The 21937-nt window shown below is 46.0% G+C and overlaps 1 protein-coding gene across 1 annotated transcript in view; it reads left to right on the top strand.

Annotated features, from left to right (window-relative positions):
• Positions 1 to 20737, top strand: part of LOC141235427 (uncharacterized) — a 31244-nt gene extending 10507 nt beyond the window's left edge. The window contains exons 2-8 of the mRNA XM_073668110.1: positions 4272 to 4451; positions 5465 to 5588; positions 7698 to 7795; positions 7874 to 7952; positions 12705 to 12802; positions 12925 to 13042; positions 18774 to 20737. Of these exons, the coding sequence (XP_073524211.1) occupies positions 4272 to 4451; positions 5465 to 5588; positions 7698 to 7795; positions 7874 to 7952; positions 12705 to 12802; positions 12925 to 13042; positions 18774 to 20737 (2661 nt within the window). The remainder of the gene's footprint in view (positions 1 to 4271; positions 4452 to 5464; positions 5589 to 7697; positions 7796 to 7873; positions 7953 to 12704; positions 12803 to 12924; positions 13043 to 18773) is intronic.
• Positions 20738 to 21937: the final 1200 nt, after the last annotated feature.

Genomic DNA, 21937 nt, shown 5'->3' on the forward strand with positions numbered 1-21937 from the left:
GCCTTGAACCAGACGCTCCGAAGGAAGCCAAACAACTATGGGCAGAGAAGAGTCGACTGTTCCTTTACAAAGGAAAGTTGTGCCGCAGAATGGTTAACTCCCGGACGCATGAATTACTCTGGCAAGTAGTGGTGCCACGAAGAGACGCAGCCATGGTGATGGAGGCATACCACGACGGAGCTGGACACTTCGGGTGGAAGAAGCTGGAGTTCCTGCTGCGCGAGCGGTTCCACTGGGTAGGCATGAGGGGAACCATCGAGAAATGGTGCAGAGACTGTGGCCCGTGCAACCTGAGAAGGAAGGACCGTGCCAGCCAGAAGACTCCCCTGCAGTCCATCGTCACCCGGCAACCGTTGGAACTGGTAGCCTTGGATCATGTAAAACTGACCCCAAGCAGAAGTGGCTACGTCTACGCGTTAACCATCGTGGATCATTACTCCCGGTTCTTGGTTGTCGTCCCCGTCAAGGACTTAACGGCTCAAACAGCAGCTAGAGCCTTCCAGCAGCACTTCTGCCGTCCACACGGGTACCCGGACCAAGTGCTGACGGACCAGGGACCTGCCTTTGAAGCGGAGGTCTTCCAGGAATTTTGCAATCTGTATGGCTGCCGGAAGATAAGGACGACACCCTACCATCCGCATACTAATGGACTTTGTGAAAAAATGAACCAGGTGGTAATGGATCTTCTAAAAACGTTGCCCCTGGAAGAACGCAGTCTGTGGCCTGAGAAGTTGCCCGATCTGGTGGACCTATACAACCACATCCCGGTAGGTTCCACCAACTGTACCCCGGCTTACCTAATGAGGGCAAGACCTGGTAAGTTACCTGTTGACCTGGAAATGGGAGTCCTGACACCCGAGGACACTTCACCAGAAACAGACTGGGACACAGAGAGGCAGCAGCAGTACCGGAGAGTACAGGAGAGCGTGGAGCGAAGTCTCTGTCAGGCTAGGGAAAGACAAGAGAAAACTTACAACCAGTATGCTCCCGCTGTTCCCCTGGTACCCGGAGAGCAGGTATTGAAGAGGAAGAGACGGCTCCACAAGTTGGACGACCAGTGGGAGAAGGACCCGTACACCGTACTGCCCTCAAGCCACGAAAACCCGAAGGTTTGTACCATCAGTAAAGACGGAGGGGAAACCACAGCCATTGTATCCCGAGACCACCTGAAGAAGTGTCCCGAACAACTGAGGAACCCTGAAGAGGAACAAGAAGACCATCGACCCGTAGAGGAAAGGGAAGATATGGTTAGTACTGTGCTCGGGGACTTCCCTCGGTCTTGGACTCAAGTCAATGGTGCAGTTGTGGTACCCGTACTCACCTTCCTCCAACCAGCATCCCAAGCACCTACGGAGCAACAGGTAGAGCTGGAAGAACAGCCGGTCCAGGAGGCAGAAGACCCCACACCCGCAGACCAGGAGGGTCAACCCTCTGCTTGCAGTGAGCCTGCCATATCCCTAGTGAGCCAGGGAACTCGTAGACAGCTGCCCAGTTTACCCTTGACAGCTCCTACACCCTGTAGTTCGGGGCCAGACAGTCAGCTCCGTAGGTCCACTAGAGCCACTAGAGGCCAGTTACCCGCACGCTGGAGGATTTGAAGTGTATAAATTGTTTTATTTATGTTTACCCGTGTATTGTTGCTTGTGTATAATTTTGTGTTTCCAGTTATTTTTAGGAATCCTTGGTGGATTTACCGGGAATCCTTGTACATAGTTGGAGCGTAACCCAGGATGGACTAGAGACTGTTAAGGACTCGGGGTAGGACAGACCCCTACCTGGTTACGTCTCCCTGTTTTGGTGAAATGGACACCTTGCTTTCTTCAAAGACTGCACCCGGTTACGGACATGCCGTAACCATCTTTATATGTTTTTCTTATTGTATTATTATTGTTTTTACCTTGTTATGTTTTTCTAAAATGTGTTTAGTCCCGGAGTACTAAATTTTACTAGGGGGGAATGTGGCACCCCAGGGGTCTGGTTTCCACAGTAATGTAATGTTATGTCTGAGAGCAGGTGGGAGGTCCTTTGGTCAGGGATCCTGTGCATGCCACACCTCCTGCCCAGTCTTGGGAGGGGAAGAACTTCCCCTATATAAACCCGGGGCTGAAGCAGGGTTAGTCAGTCAAGGAGAGTAGAGACAGAGAAGCAGCATAGAAAGAAACAACAGGAGCTCTGTGGGAGCAGCGTTACAAAGAGTCAGGGGCTGGCAGCTGCAGAGCTCGCCCTGACTGAGAAGCTTTCTTACCGGACCCGGCGTCCGAGGCTGTGGGGACTAACTCTTACCCAGCAGCAGAAGCCGACCGGCAGGGGATTGCAGGTCCTCTGGCCCAGAAACCCGAAGGCACGGTCACAAGAGTGGGACCAGCACCGCCATCGTGGAGCGGAAGCCATTAGAAGGCCCCGAGTCACCGGCCATACGGGTGAGCACCACACGGTACACTCAGGGACGTGGGCTACTTTTATCTGCCTCTAGCAAGGTAGCCAGAAGAGTATTGTTAGTTTGGGAGGCCTACAACTCCGCCTGGCCAGGGGAGATTCCATCTGCTCAAGGACTGACCAGGCCCCAATCGCTAGCCAGTACTCCGGGAGGGTCTATCTTTGTCACCAGTAAAGACCCTGAACTACACAGTACCGTCTCCGAGTGGTTCCTGCTACCCCCATCATCCACGTCGGCTGCCCTGAGGCCATACCCCTCCCGTTGGGGGTTATACTATCACGCTGCACAATCCTACCACCGGCCTCAGCGGTCTGCCCTGCAGCAGCAGCTCCCTGGCTGCACTCAACGGGTGGCGTAGTCATCTAACATCTACTGCTAAAACATCGCCGCTCAGTTTGACTCCCTGGGCACGGACCGGGTCACCGCCACGAGACTACAACCCTCAAGAGATCCGGCTCCGGGTAAGCTCCCGCGTGCGCAACGCAGCGCGACACAGGCCCAGGGGCGCGTCAAAGACAGGAATGGTATGGGATTCTCGTCTTGCTGGATTTATGGGATGGCTGGAACGCCCCCACATGAGGTCACTTCCCATTTGCTGCAGTCTTGTGTTCCAAAATCGCAGCAAATGCGCTTTAATTCTGCAAGTAGTTTTACATATTTGCAGATTTGAAGCGTTCCAATGCAAGTCAATGACGGCGAAAACGCAGCGCTTCTGCAAAATAATTGGTGGTGCTGCGTTTTTTTCACCATGAAAAAACGGAAGTGGAAATTTGAGCAGCATGAGCAGAGCAGACGCGGATTATCATTGGGGGACATGACGGACCTTCTACCAAGCGTTTTTGATGCGTTTCTTCAGTGTTTTTGCTGCTGCAGAAACGCTTCAAAAACGCATCGTGGGCACACAGCCTAAGAATTTGACCCATTATCCCCAGTAAAGGGACTTCTGTTTAAGTTCTTTAGGCTTCTTTATGACTGGGGCTCGGGTGCACAGACTACTACCACCATCATCACCCTCTACCTGGAGGCATTTACTGGAAAAATATTATATTGTGGAGTTTAATTTGAGAAGAGAGGACTCTTCTCCTGACAGAAAACTGTCCACAGCGAGATACATTGTATACTGCGAGGAGTGCAGCCCCCTGCCATACACCACATGAGATTACCACACTTGTGCGCACTTAAAGGGGTACTCCCATCTCCAAGATCCTATCCCAATATGTAGTAGGTGTAATAATAGTAATATTAGCAAATGCCTCCAATTAGAAATGTAGTATAGTATTTTTGATTCGCCACTTACCTCATGTGCAGAGCATCGCAGAACCTTAGGTATCCATGGTTACGTCCACTGATAAAATCACAGTTAGTTGGCTAGCTGCTAGTGGTCATAACCATGGATACCTAAGGTCCTGCAATGCCTGCACATGGGGTAAGAGAGCTAGCGAACCAAAAATACTATCCTACATTTCTAATTGAAGGTATTTGCTAATATTATTATTATTATTACCCCTACTACATATTGGGATGGGATCTTGGAGATGGGAGGACCCCTTTAACTGAAAAAAAACGAAAGAAATGAACTGGAATATAAATGAGTGTACATGCAGCATGCAAGAGCGTGTTCACACATGGCCCAAATAGGGTCACCGTGTAATTTTGATCAAAATTAAAGTCAAACTAATAAGAATTGAAAAAATTGGCCTAATCAGAAAGGTGAAAACAGTCTCGTGGGTGAAAGTGTTAATAGGAACCTGTAATTAGGTTTTGGGTTAGAAAGCCACAACTATTTCATTATGTCTCTGGGGTTTTGTGTTTTACCACTTTTCTCCATACACAGGATTACACAATAGTGAGGAAGACACCGGGGGAGGGGGTGACTCCCATCATCCATCTCCAGGAGTCAGGAGGGCGGAGCCCGGACCCCATCACAGAGCCTCCCCCGCACCCCCCGATACATGAGAGGAAGAAGAAGATCCTAGAGCTCAGCAACAAGATGATTGAGCTGCTGAGCGGAGAGGTGACTGCTGGGACATTATACAGGACAGCACTGGAGGATTCTGGGTGATGACCGGAGAGGTGACTGCTGGGACATTATACAGGACGGCACTGGAGGATTCTGGGTGATGAGCGGAGAGGTGACTGCTGGGACATTATACAGGACAGCACTGGAGGATTCTGGGTGATGACCGGAGAGGTGACTGCTGGGACATTATACAGGACAGCACTGGAGGATTCTGGGTGATGAGCGGAGAGGTGACTGCTGGGACATTATACAGGACAGCACTGGAGGATTCTGGGTGATGACCGGAGAGGTGACTGCTGGGACATTATACAGGACAGCACTGGAGGATTCTGGGTGATGACCGGAGAGGTGACTGCTGGGACATTATACAGGACAGCACTGGAGGATTCTGGGTGATGACCTGAGAGGTGACTGCTGGGACATTATACAGGACAGCACTGAAGGATTCTGGGTGATGAGCGGAGAGGTGACTGCTGGGACATTATACAGGACAGCACTGGAGGATTCTGGGTGATGAGTGGAGAGGTGACTGCTGGGACATTATACAGGACAGCACTGGAGGATTCTGGGTGATGACCTGAGAGGTGACTGCTGGGACATTATACAGGACAGCACTGAAGGATTCTGGGTGATGAGCGGAGAGGTGACTGCTGGGACATTATACAGGACAGCACTGGAGGATTCTGGGTGATGAGCGGAGAGGTGACTGCTGGGACATTATACAGGACAGCACTGGAGGATTCTGGGTGATGAGCGGAGAGTTGACTGCTGGGACATTATACAGGACAGCACTGGAGGATTCTGGGTGATGAGCGGAGAGGTGACTGCTGGGACATTATACAGGACAGCACTGGAGGATTCTGGGTGATGAGCGGAGAGGTGACTGCTGGGACATTATACAGGACAGCACTGGAGGATTCTGGGTGATGAGCGGAGAGGTGACTGCTGGGACATTATACAGGGCAGCACTGGAGGATTCTGGGTGATGACGGTGTCGTTGTTGTCAGGTTCCTATAAGGTGTCAGGACGTCGCTGTCTATCTCTCCATGGAGGAGTGGGAGTATCTAGAAGGACACCAGGATCGGTACCAGGAGGTGATGATGGAGGAGCTCCGGCCTCTGACATCACCAGGTGAGAGGAGACTCTTGTTGGCTCCGGTGGATGTGATGACGTCTCTCGGCCTCGTCCTATAATAGATGATTTTTCTCCAGACTTGCTCTGGTTTTCTCTACATTTTCTCACAGCTTTCATTCCCTGATTCTTCTCTTCTGATCTGTGAGTCGCGGTTTCTCCGCTGTCGTCTTCATCAGTCTTGAGTCTTCGTCCTCGGCGGCTTCTTTCAGAATCTTTCACCTTCCTTAGAGCATCGGTCACATTTTGTCTGCAGATTTCATTTTTTTGGGAGGGGGTCACCCCTTGTTAATAACCAGTAAAGGCTACGCAGATGTTAATATTAATCCCCTGGGAAGATCTATGTTAATTAATGTTTATTACCCGCTTCCCAGACTATAAGCATCAGCTGTCCGCTTTCCCCCTTTGCTTTTTTTACTTTCAATTCTTTAATTATTAGCTAAATCCATGTACAGCAGCTCCACACGCCCTGCACTGATGATATATCTCACTGACTCATTTCTATCTTTCTAGATCTATAAAAAATGTTTTATTAGTTAGAAAATTAGCCTGAAATGTCAGAGAATGACCGTCTGTAAAAGCTGATGTTATAAACGCGTTTGATGCGGATGTCATACAGATGCGAGACAGGTGAGAGAAGTCGCATCGTACTCGCAAGACAATCATCCTACTTTTCAGGAATATTCGACCAATTTTATTTCACCCGATGAGTGCGATCCCTTAAATGCGACATGTTAGTAACGGCTGATTGACGTCAAACTGGCCATAGATATAAGTATTGGGGAGCCAGACTGCAGACTTAAAATGCAAAAGGGGAGAAAGGAGGAAACTTAAAATTGGTTTTGTAAATTTTGTTTGAAAAATAAGAAATTGCTGATTAAACTTTTAACAAAAAAATAAATAAAATGTGAAGTAGACATGTGGTAAATGTTAGTTATACCATACACAATAGTTAATACATATCTGGTTAAAAGGCATAAAAATTAAAAGTCCAGCATTTTTTTTGTAAAATTTTCGATATTTTCATAAATAAACGCAAAAAAAAAAGCCAAATCCTAAATTTACCACTAACATGAAGCACAATGTGTCACGAAAAAACAGTTTCAGAATCAGCGGGATCCGTTGAAGCTCCAGAGTTATTACCTCCATAAAGTAACAGAGGTCAGAACTGTAAAAAATTGGCCCGGTCAGGAAGGTGAAAACAGACTGGGGAGTGACGGGGTTAAAGGGATGTTTGTTCAGAAGAATATGTATTATGGAGCTTTTCTGTGGAGTCTGACCAGACAATCTCTCCTTGGCTCCCCATGTGCATCAGTAAGCGCCCATGACCCCGGTGCCGGCTCTCTAGTTGTCCTTTCTACACATTGATAGGTACTAACCGCTGCGTACCGGTTGCTCCCCACAACACCGTCCTTCCCGGCGCTGTGACTTCATCCGTCAGCCGTACATGTGCCCTTTTTTCCTCCTTCAGAGACAAACGCAGATCTTTTTGCGCACTTGCTGCCTATTTTAGTGTTTATATCGAGGCGGATGTTGAGAGTTATCTCTATTTAAAGAAGAATAAGAAAGCGGTAACCCGTCTTTTAATAGAACGGAAGGTTCTCTCCTCTTAGTGATCCCAGAGGATCCTGTCCAGGAGGGAGGCCGTGTCCTCATGGTGACATCATGAGATCTCAAAATACAATCACTGGTAAATGGTCACCGTCCTCCCCCACTCTCCATACAGTGAATTAGGAGAGAAGAAACCAATGGATGGAAATGTGGAGCTTTCTCCAGCTCCTCTGTGGTTCCATCCCTGGAGACGAAACTTGGAGAAGTTGTGTTTCTTAGTACGGCTGCTCCATCTGACTGACGAGGGTCTTCTCTGTCCCTCTCCTCAGGATCCTCATCCTCCGAGTGCAGAGCAGAGAGCATTAGGCTTTGGCCTCGCTGATTATCACTTCATACTTGAGGCCACAATGTGCTGGTTCCTTGGTACCGGTGGTGAGGACCACAACAATGTAATTTATTCCCTGATACATAAACATAGAATTACTAGTTCTGAGAGACGAGTCTCATATATAGACAGATACACGGCAGGTCATGTATTCAGTCTCTATGTCTCCACAGATGGATCCAGGAGGAGAAATCCACCAGAGAGATGTCCCCGTCCTCTGTATCCCCAGGACTGTCCAGAGGAGAATCGCAACATCCCGGAGGATCATCAGGTAGATGACACTGAAGTCCCCACAACAACGGACCATGAAGTGATGGGACCTGAGCTCATCTTACATTTTTATTTTTAGGGTGAAGATCTGGTTGATATTAAGGTTGAGGTTATACATGGAGCACAAGAGGCGATCGCAATATGGGCCGATCAGCAGGGTGAGGAGGGAGACTGTCATGTCTGTTCTGTGGTCACCTACTACTACTCCCATAATTTCATAGAATCATAGAATCATAGAATGGTAGAGTTGGAAGGGACCTCCTGGGTCATCTGGTCCAACCCCCTGCTCAAAGCAGGATTCACTAAATCATCTCAGACAGATGTCTGTCCAGCCTCTGTTTGAAGACGTCCATTGAAGGGGAACTCACCACCTCTCGTGGCAGCCTGTTCCACTCATTAATCACCCTAACTGTCAAAAAGTTTTTTCTAATATCTAATCTGTGTCTCCTCCCATTTAGTTTCATCCCATTGCTTTTAGTCTTTCCTTGTGCAAATGAGAATAAAGATGATCCTTCTACAATGTGACAGCCCTTGACATATTTGTAGACAGCTATTAAGTCTCCTCTCAGTCTTCTTTTTTGCAAGCTAAACATTCCCAAATCCTGCAACCGTTCCTCATAGGACATGGTTTGCAGACCAGTCACCATTCTGGTCGCTCTTCTCTGAACTTGCTCCAGTTTGTCTATGTCTTTTTTAAAATGTGGTGCCCAAAACTGTACACAGTATTCCAGATGAGGTCTGACCAAAGAGGAGTAAAGACCAATAATGACTTCACGTGATCTAGACTGTATGCTTCTGTTAATACATCCCAGAATTGTATTTGCCTTTTTTGCTGCTGCATCACACTGTTGACTCATGTTCAGTCTATGATCTATTAGTATACCTAAGTCTTTTTCACATGTACTGTTGCTTAGCTCTATTCCTCCCATTCTGTATATGCTTTTTTCATTTTTATTGCCCAGATGTAGTACTTTGCATTTTTCCCTGTTAAAAACCATTCTGTTGGTTGCTGCCCACTGCTCCAGTTTATTTAGGTCTTTTTGAATCCTCTCTCTCTCTTCTCTAGTATTAGCTATCTTGAGACATTCATCCAGCTGGATGTGAAGCCATTTACAATCACCCTTTGAGTCCGATCACTTAGCCAGTTATGAATCCACCTAACAGTTGCCTGGTCCATTGCATACTTGGTCATTTTTTCAATAAGGATGGTGTGAGATACTTTGTCAAATGCTTTGCTGAAGTCAAGATATACTATATCTACAGCATTTCCCTGATCCACCCAGTCAGTGATTCTGTCATAGAAGGAAATTAAGTTAGTCTGACATGACTTGTTAGTTATAAACCCATGCTGACTCTGGTTAATCACTTCATTCTTATCCAGGTACTTACATACATGTTGTTTAATAATTTGTTCAAAGATCTTTCCTGGTATAGAAGTCAGACTCACCGGCCTATAGTTCCCTGGGTCCACCTTCTTCCCCTTTTTGAAGATAGGAACAACATTTGCTCTTCTCCAGTCTTCTGGGACTTCTCCTGTTCTCCAAGAATTTTCAAAGATTATGGAGAGTGGTTCTAAAATTTCTTCTATGATCTCCTTCAGTACTCTGGGGTGTAATTCATCTGGACCTGGAGACTTGAACTCATTTATGTTAGCTAAATATTCCCTCACAATCTTTCTGTTTACAGATAACATGGATTCCTCTATTCCTTTAAAAGGACAGTGAAGATCAGTTGATGTTACATTTTCTTTCTGAGAGAAAACAGATGCAAAATAGGAATTAAAAAGTTCGGCCTTCTCAACATCCTCTCTTACCATTTCTCCATTTTCATCCTGTAAAAATCCTATAGCATCTTTGACTTTTCTTTTACTTTTGACATACCCCCAAAATCCTTTTTTATTGCTTTTGACATCTCTTGCAAGCCTTAATTAATTGTCAGCTTTAGCTAACCTGATACGTGCCCTGCAGGATCTGCAGACTGCATTATAATCTTCTTTAGATATGCCTCCCTCTTTCCATTTAATAAACATTTCTTTCTTTCTTTTTAGCATGTGTTTAAGTTCTGTGTTCATCCATCCTGGTTTCCTTAAATGCTTCCCATTCTTCCTACTTTTCGGGATTGTTAACGATTGTGCTTTGAGAATCTCATTTTTAAAAATTTCCCATCCTTCCTGGACATTTTTGTCCTTAAGGACATCCAGCCATTGGATCCCTCCTATTCTCTTTCTGAGTCTCTTAAAATCTGCCTTTCTAAAATCTAACCTTGAAGTTTGAGTCTTCACATGTCTTCCTCCTCTAGTTATCCAAAATTCTATAATAGCATGATCGCTGCCTCCTAGCATCCCAGCCACCTTTACCTCCTCAACCATTTCCTCCCTGTTTATAAGGATTAGATCCAAAGTAGCAGATCCCCTTGTTTTCTCCCCTACCTTTTGGAAGATAAAGTTGTCAGCAAGAGAGGATAAGAATTTGCTTGACCTGTTAGTTTTACTTGAGAGAGATTCCCAACAAATGTCTGGATAGTTGAAATCTCCCATGACCACTACGTCATATTTTTTGGAGAACTTGGTCATTTGATACATAAAGAGTTCATCCATATCTTCAGCTTGCCCAGGTGGCCTGTAGTAAATGCCTACAATGGTGTCCTTTCCGTTGTTCTCTCCTTGTATTCTTACCCAAACAGTTTCCACAGAACTCCCAGTCTCTGAAGCTTCAATCTCTGTGCAGATATACGCTTTTCTAACATACAATGCAACACCTCCTCCTCGTTTATCAAGTCTGTTTCTTGCAAATAAGCTGTATCCTTTTAGCCTTTTATTCCAATCATGTGTATCGTCCCACCAAGTTTCAGTGATTCCAATGACATCATATTCCTTTTCCTGCGTTAGTAGTTCTAATTCTCCTTGTTTGTTGCCCATGCTTTGTGCATTTGTATAAAAACATTGTAGTTTGTGATTGGTTTCTCTTCCTCCCATATTTTTATTATTTAAATTGTTTTGTCTTTGTTCTTCCTTTCCACTTCCAGTAGCAGAGATCTCAATAGTATTTGTCAGCTGTATGGCTTTTTCTGGCCTTTTGCTTCCCTTCCCACATTGTTCTAGTTTAAAGCTCTTCTGATGAGTGTAGCAAGGCAATTTCCAAATACATGTTTTCCAGTCTTCGTAAGGTGCACCCCATCTCTAGCAAGTAGTCCATCGTATAGGTAATTCATTCCGTGATCCAGAAATCCAAATCCTTGTTGACGGCACCATCGACGTAGCCAGTTGTTCACCTGTAGAATCTTATTCCACCTCATTGTTCCATGGCCATCCACTGGGAGGATGGATGAGAAGACCACCTGCGCTCCCAATTCTTTCACTTTCTTGCCCAAGTCTTCAAAGTCACTGCAGATGGTTTCCAGGTCCTTTCTTGCGGTGTCATTTGTCCCCACATGTATTAGCAGGAATGGGTAGTGATCTGTAGGTCTGAAGAGTCTTGATATCCTGTCAGACACATCTTTAATTTTTGCTCCTGGAAGACAGCACATTTCTCTTGAGGTTATGTCTGGTCTGCAGATAGCAGCCTCTGTTCCTCTTAACAGGGAATCCCCCATGACCACCACTCTCCGTTTTTTCTTCACAACATTCTTCTTTCTCCATCCAGGAGGATTCTGAGGGCTTACAAGGTTATTCATTGCTGGCAAAGTCTTATCTTGCTGTATTTCTTCATGGTTCTCCTGCGTGAGAGCCTGGTACTGGTTCCTGAGCAGTATGGTTGCTGACTGCCTCTCGATCCTCCAGCTTCTGTGGGTCACATGCTTCCATTCCTCTGTTTCGTCAGGTGCAGTGAGAATTTCTTCTCTTTCTGAATCATGAAGAGATAATTCTGCTCTGTCTAAGAACTCTTCACCTTCCTTAATGATTTTCAAGGTAGTTAACCTCTCTTCTAGATTTCGCAACTTTTCCTCCAACAGGGACACAAGCTGCATTTCTGGCATGTGAAGTTTGGCTTTTCCACTGGCAAGTCTGTGAACATGTAGCAGGATATGCAGCTCACCAAATGGCTCCTGGACTCTTCCATGTTCTTACTGTTAATGTTCTGAAAACAGTGAAAAAAGCTTCAAAAAAAAGCTTCAAAATGCGCGCGCCTACCGGCGCGCGGTTTACCGATGTCCTCTTTTCAGCTCCAGCAGCCAAAATCCAGTGTTCTTTGAGCTCACGGAGACTCTTCACTTACCCCAAAATGCAGTGGGAATATGCAAATTATCTCCTCAGGACTCCTCCCCTGGTTCATCATAACATGTGTGGTAGATCGCTCACACGGAGGTAGACACAGGTACACTGTTTCTTTAAAAACTTCTCGTTGGTTTATTAAAATGCAGCATAAACCAACACTGATTCCATAAAAGAAATCACGGCCCTTTGGCCAAAAAGTTCTCGTTGGTTTATTAAAATGCAGCATAAACCAACACTGAGTCCATAAAAGAAATCACGGCCCTTTGGCCAAAACAGGAAACAAAGCAAAATGGTAACACAAAAGCACAGTCTTTGTGATAGCAGGGATCCACCTGCTGAGAGTTCAGCAACTCCACTTGGTTCAAGAAAAACAAACACAAGATCCTCTCTGGAGCTAGCTTCTCCAGACATTGAACACCGAATGCCTCAGTAGGACTTGTATTTAAATCAAAGACCACACTCTGAGATGGAGATATGGTGAATGACCTCCCACCCTTCACAATGATCATTCACAAAAAACACTCCCTTTTAACATGGAAGTTTAACCTCTTTAAGCAAATAACATGTAGGAGCAAATTTCATGGTTTCAATTCACAGAAGCTAATAGCCTCCATGAAATATATCTTCCCTCTATCACTTTACTAGTGACTTTGCCACACATGACATAATCTATTCCGTCACTGTGTGTTTCCTACAGATGGATTCAGGAGGAGAAATCCACCAGAGAGATATCCACGTCCTCTGTATTCCCAGGACTGTCCAGAGGAGAATCACAATGTCACGGAGAGTCATCAGGTAGACTGTGCTGAGCCCTGTACCGGATCTGTATATGGGGGGACATTTCTGATTGAGGTCATAGATGTCACAGATTTTCGTGGTTTCTTGTATTGTGCTGATTGTTACATCTGATATATCAGGAGGAAGATCCGACTAAGAATAAAGAGGAGGACGAGACAGAAGAAGAAGCGATGACGAGGGGGGATCAGCCGTGTGTGAGTGACGGGAAGGAGGAGATTCCGGTAGATGTTTCCACAGGTGTGTAATAATGACCGGCGTGTGATGATGATGATGATGACCGGCGTGTGATGATGATGATGACCGGTGTGTGATATCGTGTGCAGTCTCCGGTACAGTGAAGCTTTATCCGCTGTCCTCATCACAGCAGAAGCGTCCGGTGATGGCGCGGCTGCTCCTGTAGAGTCCGGCTGTGCTCTGATGAATAACGGGGCCGCCTTCACACCTCTTCTTAATGATTTAGGAAGCACATATTAGTTTTCCTTTACCTTCTATAATATTCTTTCCATCCTTTACGTCCATATTTTCCTTACACAAGTCCCTGCTGTCATATAAATGACTGAGCTTGTGCTCCAGGTTATGAATCTCCCCGTCCTATGGATCTCGGGGATGTAGCAGCCTCTGCCTGGTGCTGACGAGTGACGACACATGTCACATGTAGAGTCGTCCTACCTGTCGCCTCTGTTTGCCTCCTACACTGAGGCCGGCGTTCTGGTCCCTCCTCATCCAGGCCGACCGCCCGGTGGCATGAAGACCCCTATGGTAAGTCAGTAAGTGCCATGCTATGGAGGTGTGGGTCAGACATACTGCTGTCGTCCCTCTGCCACTATGGAGGCCATCTTGGATGTAGGAGGACCAGAACACAGGTCTTAGTCAGAGACAAGCGGAGGACACCAGGTAGGTGACAGTACATGACAGATGTTTAGGCCTCTGTGCCGGGTGGAGAATTGCTTCATCATAAAAGGGATTAGGAGCTCGTATCTACAAACAGCTGTGATGGCCGCATCTAGAGTTGTCGTTATCTTACATCATGTCGGTTTTTGAGATCTAGTTCAACCAACGTATAAACATGGAGACTAAATACTACCCAGAGGGGGCGCCCTTCACCATGCACGGATTATATCCCCTGTCAGCGTCTCATTTATGGTGAATCTTGTAATATGGAGAGATTCACTATATGGAGAATAGTATTGGGCCACACGCATTAATCACTGCATTCTGGCTTCTCCTTCAGGCCCTGTTGTCCCCCCGGTGTATAACATCCAGCCCTGTCCCACCCCCCAGTATATAACATGTGGCTCCTCGGTATGTATTGGTTACAATTTCAACTGCTGGGTATATAGATCCTGGGGGGCATACTCAGGGGGTGATATGTGCTGGACAGGCCAGATGTTATACAGGGGTTATATTCACAATAACCAGGGTGTACTTTATTATAAGAGCACATTGTGATTTTGGGAACGTCCCTTTAGAAGAATCTTCACTCTCGGTCTCTTCAGACAAGATGTCGTCTAGGAATCGTCCCCCCATCTGAGCCTCTAACGTGAATAAATAATTCTCTTTCCAACAGTAAAATACATAAATTACCAAAAGAAGGTAAGAAGACGTCCTCATCCAGGTTCCGAAAGTTTTAAGTTTTTGTTTTTTTACCAATAAATTGGATGAAATTCTTTTTCCGACAAGAATTGTTACCAAAGAAAGAAACTGCTGCTCAGATTCCCGGCCGTTCCTCCGACATTTATGAATGACATGATAACCGGGTGTCACCGTTCTCCATACATGTGTCCCCACACTTCTGACACTCAGCACTGATTGGACAATGTAGGGGAACAATGGTAACGCCCAGTTGTCAGTATTTTCTTACATTTATAGGGTGAATAGCAGAAGAACTGCTCAGCTTAGTGACCAGTAACATTATGACTCCGGAAATGAGAGGACGAGAAAGTAAAAAAATCAATAAAATAATGGATCTGTAAGGCCGATAATGGGGGAAATGATTTACAGATAAAATGACCAAACAACTTACAATCCTAGAATGTTCTGGTTGGAGGGGACCACCTCCAGGGTCCCCGTATCCAGCCCCCTGCTCAATGCAGGACTCACCATCTCAGACAGATGTCTGTCCGGCCTCTGTTGGATTGTTTCTTCCATTCTTGATGGTTTATTTCTCATTACTGACCTCGCTGTATGAGGAGCTTTTTTGTGGGGGATGAGTTGTATTTCTCATCTTGTTACTTTATCATCTTTATTCTGCTGTTATTTTTTAGAATTTTTCTCTCTTCATGAGCTGCACAAGTTGAGTGATAAAACGACCGTCCACCCTGAGACTGAGAAGTGACTATACGGTTATCATATATAGACTCCCTTCCTTGTGTCCTCCATTTGCCTCCTGTAACGGTGAACCGATGGAGGAAACCTGGCAGTTCCTAATAATAAGGCGCTTACAGACAGTCTCCATACAGCCGGTCCCAGAGGTTTCCCGGCTTCCATCTTTTCACCACTGTACAGTGATCTGGACTTACAGCACAGACACCGGGGCTGCTCCACATAGTAGTGCTGGCTGGTAGAGCGAGCTGGCAGAAGAAGGTCGACATGTCAGATCTGATCCAAAGATGGCAGGTACTAGACAATCAAGAAGCGGGACGAGGTCAGAATCAGGAAGCCGAGTAAGAATGGTCCTGTAGATGGAGGCCTAAGTCATCCCGGGGTATTATGGAAGCCAGACAAGGTTACCAAAGACAAACAGGAGCAATGAAAGCAGGTGCAGAATACATCTGTAACTGGTGACGCCCCGCAGACTGCTGGGAGATTAATAGGATGTGGTGCTGCCCCATAGGTCACAGCACAGGAAAGGCAGGGGAGGGTGGGGTAGACGTATTACTGCACTCGCCATACCACTGCACTGGCCGCCCTGGAAGCCGGGGGAAGGGACCACCGATCTGAGCTGAGGAGGCAGCGGAGGGCAGAGGACCCCATAGGGGACTGTACAGGGAAATGTGTAGTGTTCAGTCCCGGGGTGGAGGGTCGCTGTAACTGCGGTAATACAACTAATCCAAGCCAATAACAATATATTTATTTCATTTTCTTTTAGGACTTTTCTACAATAAATACTTTGTTTCTTTTCAGACATTTTTGTGTTACCAAATCCTGGCGCCATAAACCATAAGCGATGTATTGTTACATGGTGACAGTATTCCTCATTGTTCCCATATAATATACACAACGTCCTGATCAGTCTTTATTACACAAGAATAAGAGGAATAAACTTCATGAATTGTAAGAATAGACGAGATGGAAATAGGAAACTTTCTCCCCGGAGTCTCCACAGAAATCTGCGTATTTCTTCTTCCGTCTCAGGATTCTCGGTTCCGGGGTAAAATCTCTATTCAGTTAGGAAACATTGTTCCATCACTGAGATCGGAGGTGACGGCCGCTCCTGATAAGAATCTGTGTAGGGGGAGGGGAGAGGAGGGCGGGGCTAGAGGCCGAGCTCCTCCCATCTACATGGACTCTGACCAGTAGTGACCGTCCTCTCCTATCTCAGTAATGGGACGCGTACACCCGGCGTCAGAGGCTCAATGCAGTGAGGAGGAGAAGCCGCGCGCATGCGGTAGGTTTGTCATGTTCTCAAGACCCCAAAGCCGTGATGACATGCTAAGTGGGGCGACTACTCTGGGGTCACGAACGCCTCATCGACAAGTCAAAGGCCTCATTTACATATCATAAACTTTAGAAATGCAATACTTTTTCTAAAGATCTGTTTGTGTGTTTAATGTAATAGAGATGTTAGGCGGAGAGTTTATATCTGCAGACACAGCTGCTGCGGGTTCTGGGGGCACAGGGAACGGACAGTTTCCCTTTAAACATAATTTTTAAGGACATATATTTAGTGTTTTGGGCAGGGGCGGATGTATCACATGTGCAGTAGGTTCAGCTGCATATAGGACAAGTAATGTAGGGAGGCTCCAGGGGAGAAGGAGGATCCATGGTGTAGGGAGGCTCCAGGGGATAAGGAGGCTCTGTGGTGTAGGGAGGCTCCAGGGGATGAGGAGGATCCGTGGTGTAGGGAGGCTCCAGGGGATAAGGAGGATCCATGGTGTAGGGAGGCTCCAGGGGATAAGGAGGATCCATGGTGTAGGGAGGCTCCAGGGGATAAGGAGGATCCATGGTGTAGGGAGGCTCCAGGGGATAAGGAGGATCCATGGTGTAGGGAGGCTCCAGGGGATAAGGAGGATCCATGGTGTAGGGAGGCTCCAGGGGATAAGGAGGATCCATGGTGTAGGGAGGCTCCAGGGGATAAGGAGGATCCATGGTGTAGGGAGGCTCCAGGGGATAAGGAGGATCCATGGTGTAGGGAGGCTCCAGGGGATAAGGAGGATCCATGGTGTAGGGAGGCTCCAGGGGATAAGCAGGCTCCGTGGTGTAGGGAGGCTCCAGGGGATGAGGAGGATCCGTGGTGTAGGGAGGCTCCAGGGGATAAGGAGGATCCATGGTGTAGGGAGGCTCCAGGGGATAAGGAGGATCCATGGTGTAGGGAGGCTCCAGGGGATAAGGAGGATCCATGGTGTAGGGAGGCTCCAGGGGATAAGGAGGATCCATGGTGTAGGGAGGCTCCAGGGGATAAGGAGGATCCATGGTGTAGGGAGGCTCCAGGGGATAAGGAGGATCCATGGTGTAGGGAGGCTCCAGGGGATAAGGAGGATCCATGGTGTAGGGAGGCTCCAGGGGATAAGCAGGCTCTGTGGTGTAGGGAGGCTCCAGGGGATGAGGAGGATCCGTGGTGTAGGGAGGCTCCAGGGGATAAGGAGGATCCGTGGTGTAGGGAGGCTCCAGGGGATAAGCAGGCTCTGTGGTGTAGGGAGGCTCCAGGGGATAAGCAGGCTCTGTGGTGTAGGGAGGCTCCAGGGGATAAGGAGGATCCATGGTGTAGGGAGGCTCCAGGGGATAAGGAGGATCCGTGGTGTAGGGAGGCTCCAGGGGATAAGGAGGCTCTGTGGTGTAGGGAGGCTCCAGGGGATAAGGAGGATCCATGGTGTAGGGAGGCTCCAGGGGATAAGCAGGCTCTGTGGTGTAGGGAGGCTCCAGGGGATAAGCAGGCTCTGTGGTGTAGGGAGGCTCCAGGGGATGATGAGGATCCGTGGTGTAGGGAGGCTCCAGGGGATAAGGAGGATCCGTGGTGTAGGGAGGCTCCAGGGGATAAGGAGGATCCATGGTGTAGGGTGGTTAATAGGGGACATGGAGGCCCATTTGCAGTACAGGTTGCTCACATACTGGAATCGTTCCACTTTCTACCTCTAGATTTTTCTTCTCAGACATTGGGAGAAGGACTCCCCTGGGTCCTGTAATTAGGAATGTGTAAGAAATAGACATTTCTCCCATGTAATAAAACTGTCAAACAGTCGCAAATCATGCACACGGGAGGGATTCAACCATATCACCGAGCAGCTGTAAATACTCGGAGCTCAGCCCGAGCATACTCGGCGAAAGGGTTAACAGAACATACTCGCTCAACACTAGTCCTTAGGCATACTGTGGACATGATTACGGCGGCCACCTTTATGAGGCCCACCTTTGTGATTAGTCAGTCTCATTTGCATGCAGTAATGTAAGATTAAAACTCCATTTTTAATTGCGTGGACACTTTTCTACACTGAGGGCATGATGGGAAGCTTGAGAGAGTGAAATGGCACTGGTGGTACATTAAGGGGGTAAATCCTGATGACAGGTTCCCTTTAAGAATTGTCTATTTGCTGTCTAATCTCTGCCACCCCTGACTTGTGCCAATGTCACCAGTTTATAAGTGTCATTCACTTTACCCGTCATTGTGTTAATGTTATGGCACGTAGTTGTCCTCCTTATTACCGGTACTTTGACTGACGAGGGTCTTCATTGTGAGATCCAGAAAATAAATGTGTAAATCTCTTTGGATATGATTTTTTTAACAACACAAATCTATCTTTCATTGTTACAGGAAATCCTTGTGAGAATAACGGTTTATCACTAAATTGTAAAAAAGAAGCTATCAGAAAGCACTCTAATGGAGAAAACCTCATCACCCTTCCTGCACCTCCTGGACTTCACAGCACTTCACCTTCTTATAATCCTCCTGATCATGAGGAACCCTCTCCTGAACAATCTCACATTGTTACCACTATTCCAGGTGACACAGTGGATTCAAGATTTCAGTGTGACAAGCAACTTACAAAAAGCTCAGATTTTTTAACAAACAGAAAACACAAAGGTATAAAGTCATACTCCTGTTCAGAATGTGGGAAATGCTTTACAGATAAAGGGACTCTTATTAGACATCAGAAAACTCACACAGGAGAGAAGCCGTATTCCTGTTCAGAATGTGGGAAATGCTTTACATATAAATCAAAATGTGTTATACATGAGAGAATTCACACAGGAGAAAAGACATTTTCATGTTCGGAATGTGGGAAGGCCTTCACAGGTAAATTAAGTCTTGTGTTGCACAAGAGAAGTCACACTGGGAAGAAGCTGTATTCATGTTCAGAATGTGGGAAATGCTTTACAGATAAATCAAGATTCATTATACATCAGAGAATTCACACAGGAGAAAAACCATTTTCATGTTCAGTATGTGGGAAATGCTTTAATGATAAAAGGACTCTTATTAGACATCAGAAAACTCACACAGGAGAGAAACCATATTCATGTTCAGAATGTGGGAAATGCTTTGGATATAAAGGGAGTCTTATTAGACATCAGACATTTCACACAGGAGAGAAGCCATATTCATGTTCAGAATGTGGGAAATGCTTTCCAGCTAAATCAAGATTTATTATACATCAGAGAATTCACACTGGAGAGAAGCCATTTTCATGTTCAGAATGTGGGAAATGCTTTACAGATAAATCAAAATGTGTTAGACATGAGAGAATTCACACAGGAGAAAAGCCATTTTCATGTTCGGAATGTGGGAAATGCTTTACAGATAAATCAAAATGTGTTATACATGAGAGAATTCACACAGGAGAAAAGCCATTTTCATGTTCGGAATGTGGGAAGGCCTTCACAGGTAAATTAAGTCTTGTGATGCACGAGAGAAGTCACACTGGGGAGAAGCCTTATTCATGTTCAGAATGTGGGAAATGCTTTCCAACTAAATCAGATTTCATTAGACATCAGAGAATTCACACAGGAGAAAAACCATTTTCATGTTCAGTATGTGGGAAATGCTTTACTGATAAAAAGACTCTTAATAGACATCAGAAAACTCACACAGGAGAGAAGCCATATTCATGTTCAGAATGTGGGAAATGCTTTGGATGTAAAGGGAGTCTTATTAGACATCAGACATTTCACACAGGAGAGAAGCCGTATTCATGTTCAGAATGTGGGAAATGCTTTCCAGCTAAATCAAGATTTATTATACATCAGAGAATTCACACAGGAGAAAAGCCATTTTCATGTTCAGTATGTGGGAAATGCTTTATTGATAAAAAGACTCTTATTAGACATCAGAAAACTCACACAGGAGAGAAGCCATATTCCTGTTCAGAATGTGGGAAATGCTTTACAGAGAAATCAAAATGTGTTAGACATGAGAGAATTCACACAGGAATAAAGCCATTTTCATGTTTGGAATGTGGGAAGGCCTTCCCAGGTAAATGGAGTCTTTCTACCCATCAGAGAATTCACACAGGAGAGAAGCCATATTCATGTTCAGAATGTGGGAAATGCTTTACAGATAAAGGGAATCTTATTAAACATCAGAAAATTCACACAGGAGAAAAGCCATTTTCATGTTCGGAATGTGGGAAGGCCTTCACAAGTAAATTAAGTCTTGTGATGCACGAGAGAAGTCACACTGGGGAGAAGCCTTATTCATGTTCACTATGTGGGAAATCTTTTGTAAATAAATCGTATCATGTTAGACATGAGGGAAGTCATACAGGAAAGAAACTGTAATCATGTACACTGTGTGTTTTAAAATTTTTAATAAAATTGCTCAGAATAATGAGTACACCCCCTTTGATAAGTAAGATTGTCATTAATATCTCACTGAATACCAGAACAATTTCTAAAATTTTCCTTTCCCCCATGACCAGCGCCACACGAGAGAGGGAATTCACCCAATAAGGACAGGGCAGGAAGCGTACTGAGTAAGAGGGCTGCACCTCTACCCCGCATCATTTTGGTTTCCTGTCCATGAGGGAACCTGAAGCTGAAGAATCAGGAGAGGAAAGTTAAAGGAGAAACTTACCCAGGCCTTGCCTGGAAGAAAGGCTCCTTGTCTATAGTGCCGGTGTCGGGTCCTGGAAGCGCCACCTCTGGTCACTTGAGGGCTCATGTAGATGCGAGCGCCGAAGTCCTTTTGGATGCCTGCTGGCCCCAACAATGTCCCAGGCTTGCGCATGTGCAGGACGCCCTGGGATTGGTGCGCCCTGATGAAGAGCATGCCGGAGACTTCTGACCTGAAGTGTTGGATTTCACTTCCAGGGGGTCTGGAGAAGGCATGTACAAGGGGGTGGGGGAGTTGCTGTGGCTGGTCCATCTTTTAAAATCACGCCTGACTGCCAAAAGAGTGGGTTTTCTCTGGCTCTCCTTCCCCACGTGATATGGAGGAACGGCAGTGCCAGGATCAGAGTTCACGCAGCAATGGCAGTCTCATGAGTTGCAGAAGTGACAGTACCACCAACCACGAATAATGGTGTGATTTGATCCAGCCTCTGAATCTGGTACCCTTATTAAACTCCAGAATGCTGACTGATCTTTGTGAAATTTCACCATGGTAATTAAGACCCTTTTTCTTGTCACTAATTACTAGGAACGGCTTAAGAAATGTGGCACAAAAGAATAAGGAGTGAACCCTTTGTAGGGATAAGTTACCTGACTTGTGGCAGAAAAGACTGTGCAGATTGTATACAGAAAACCGCATGTGAAGAATCCACTAACTTCATGGATTTGAGATCCGTGATCAGGGCACAAGTTAAGAATTCCCTTGAGACCCTTATTCATAAAAAAAGAATAGAAAGGGAAGGAAAGGGTCCAAAAAATTATCACCTGATTTAGATGAATCTATAAAGTCAGAAGGTGAATGTGGATTGGATTCTTGTTCCTTTTCATTCTTTAATGGCGATACAGGGGGTAGGCCAAGCTTTCCTATAA

Source organism: Phyllobates terribilis, unplaced genomic scaffold, assembly GCF_046119375.1.
Source record: "Phyllobates terribilis strain yellow unplaced genomic scaffold, ASM4611937v1 Scaffold_664__1_contigs__length_860015, whole genome shotgun sequence".
Lineage (NCBI taxonomy): Eukaryota > Metazoa > Chordata > Amphibia > Anura > Dendrobatidae > Phyllobates > Phyllobates terribilis.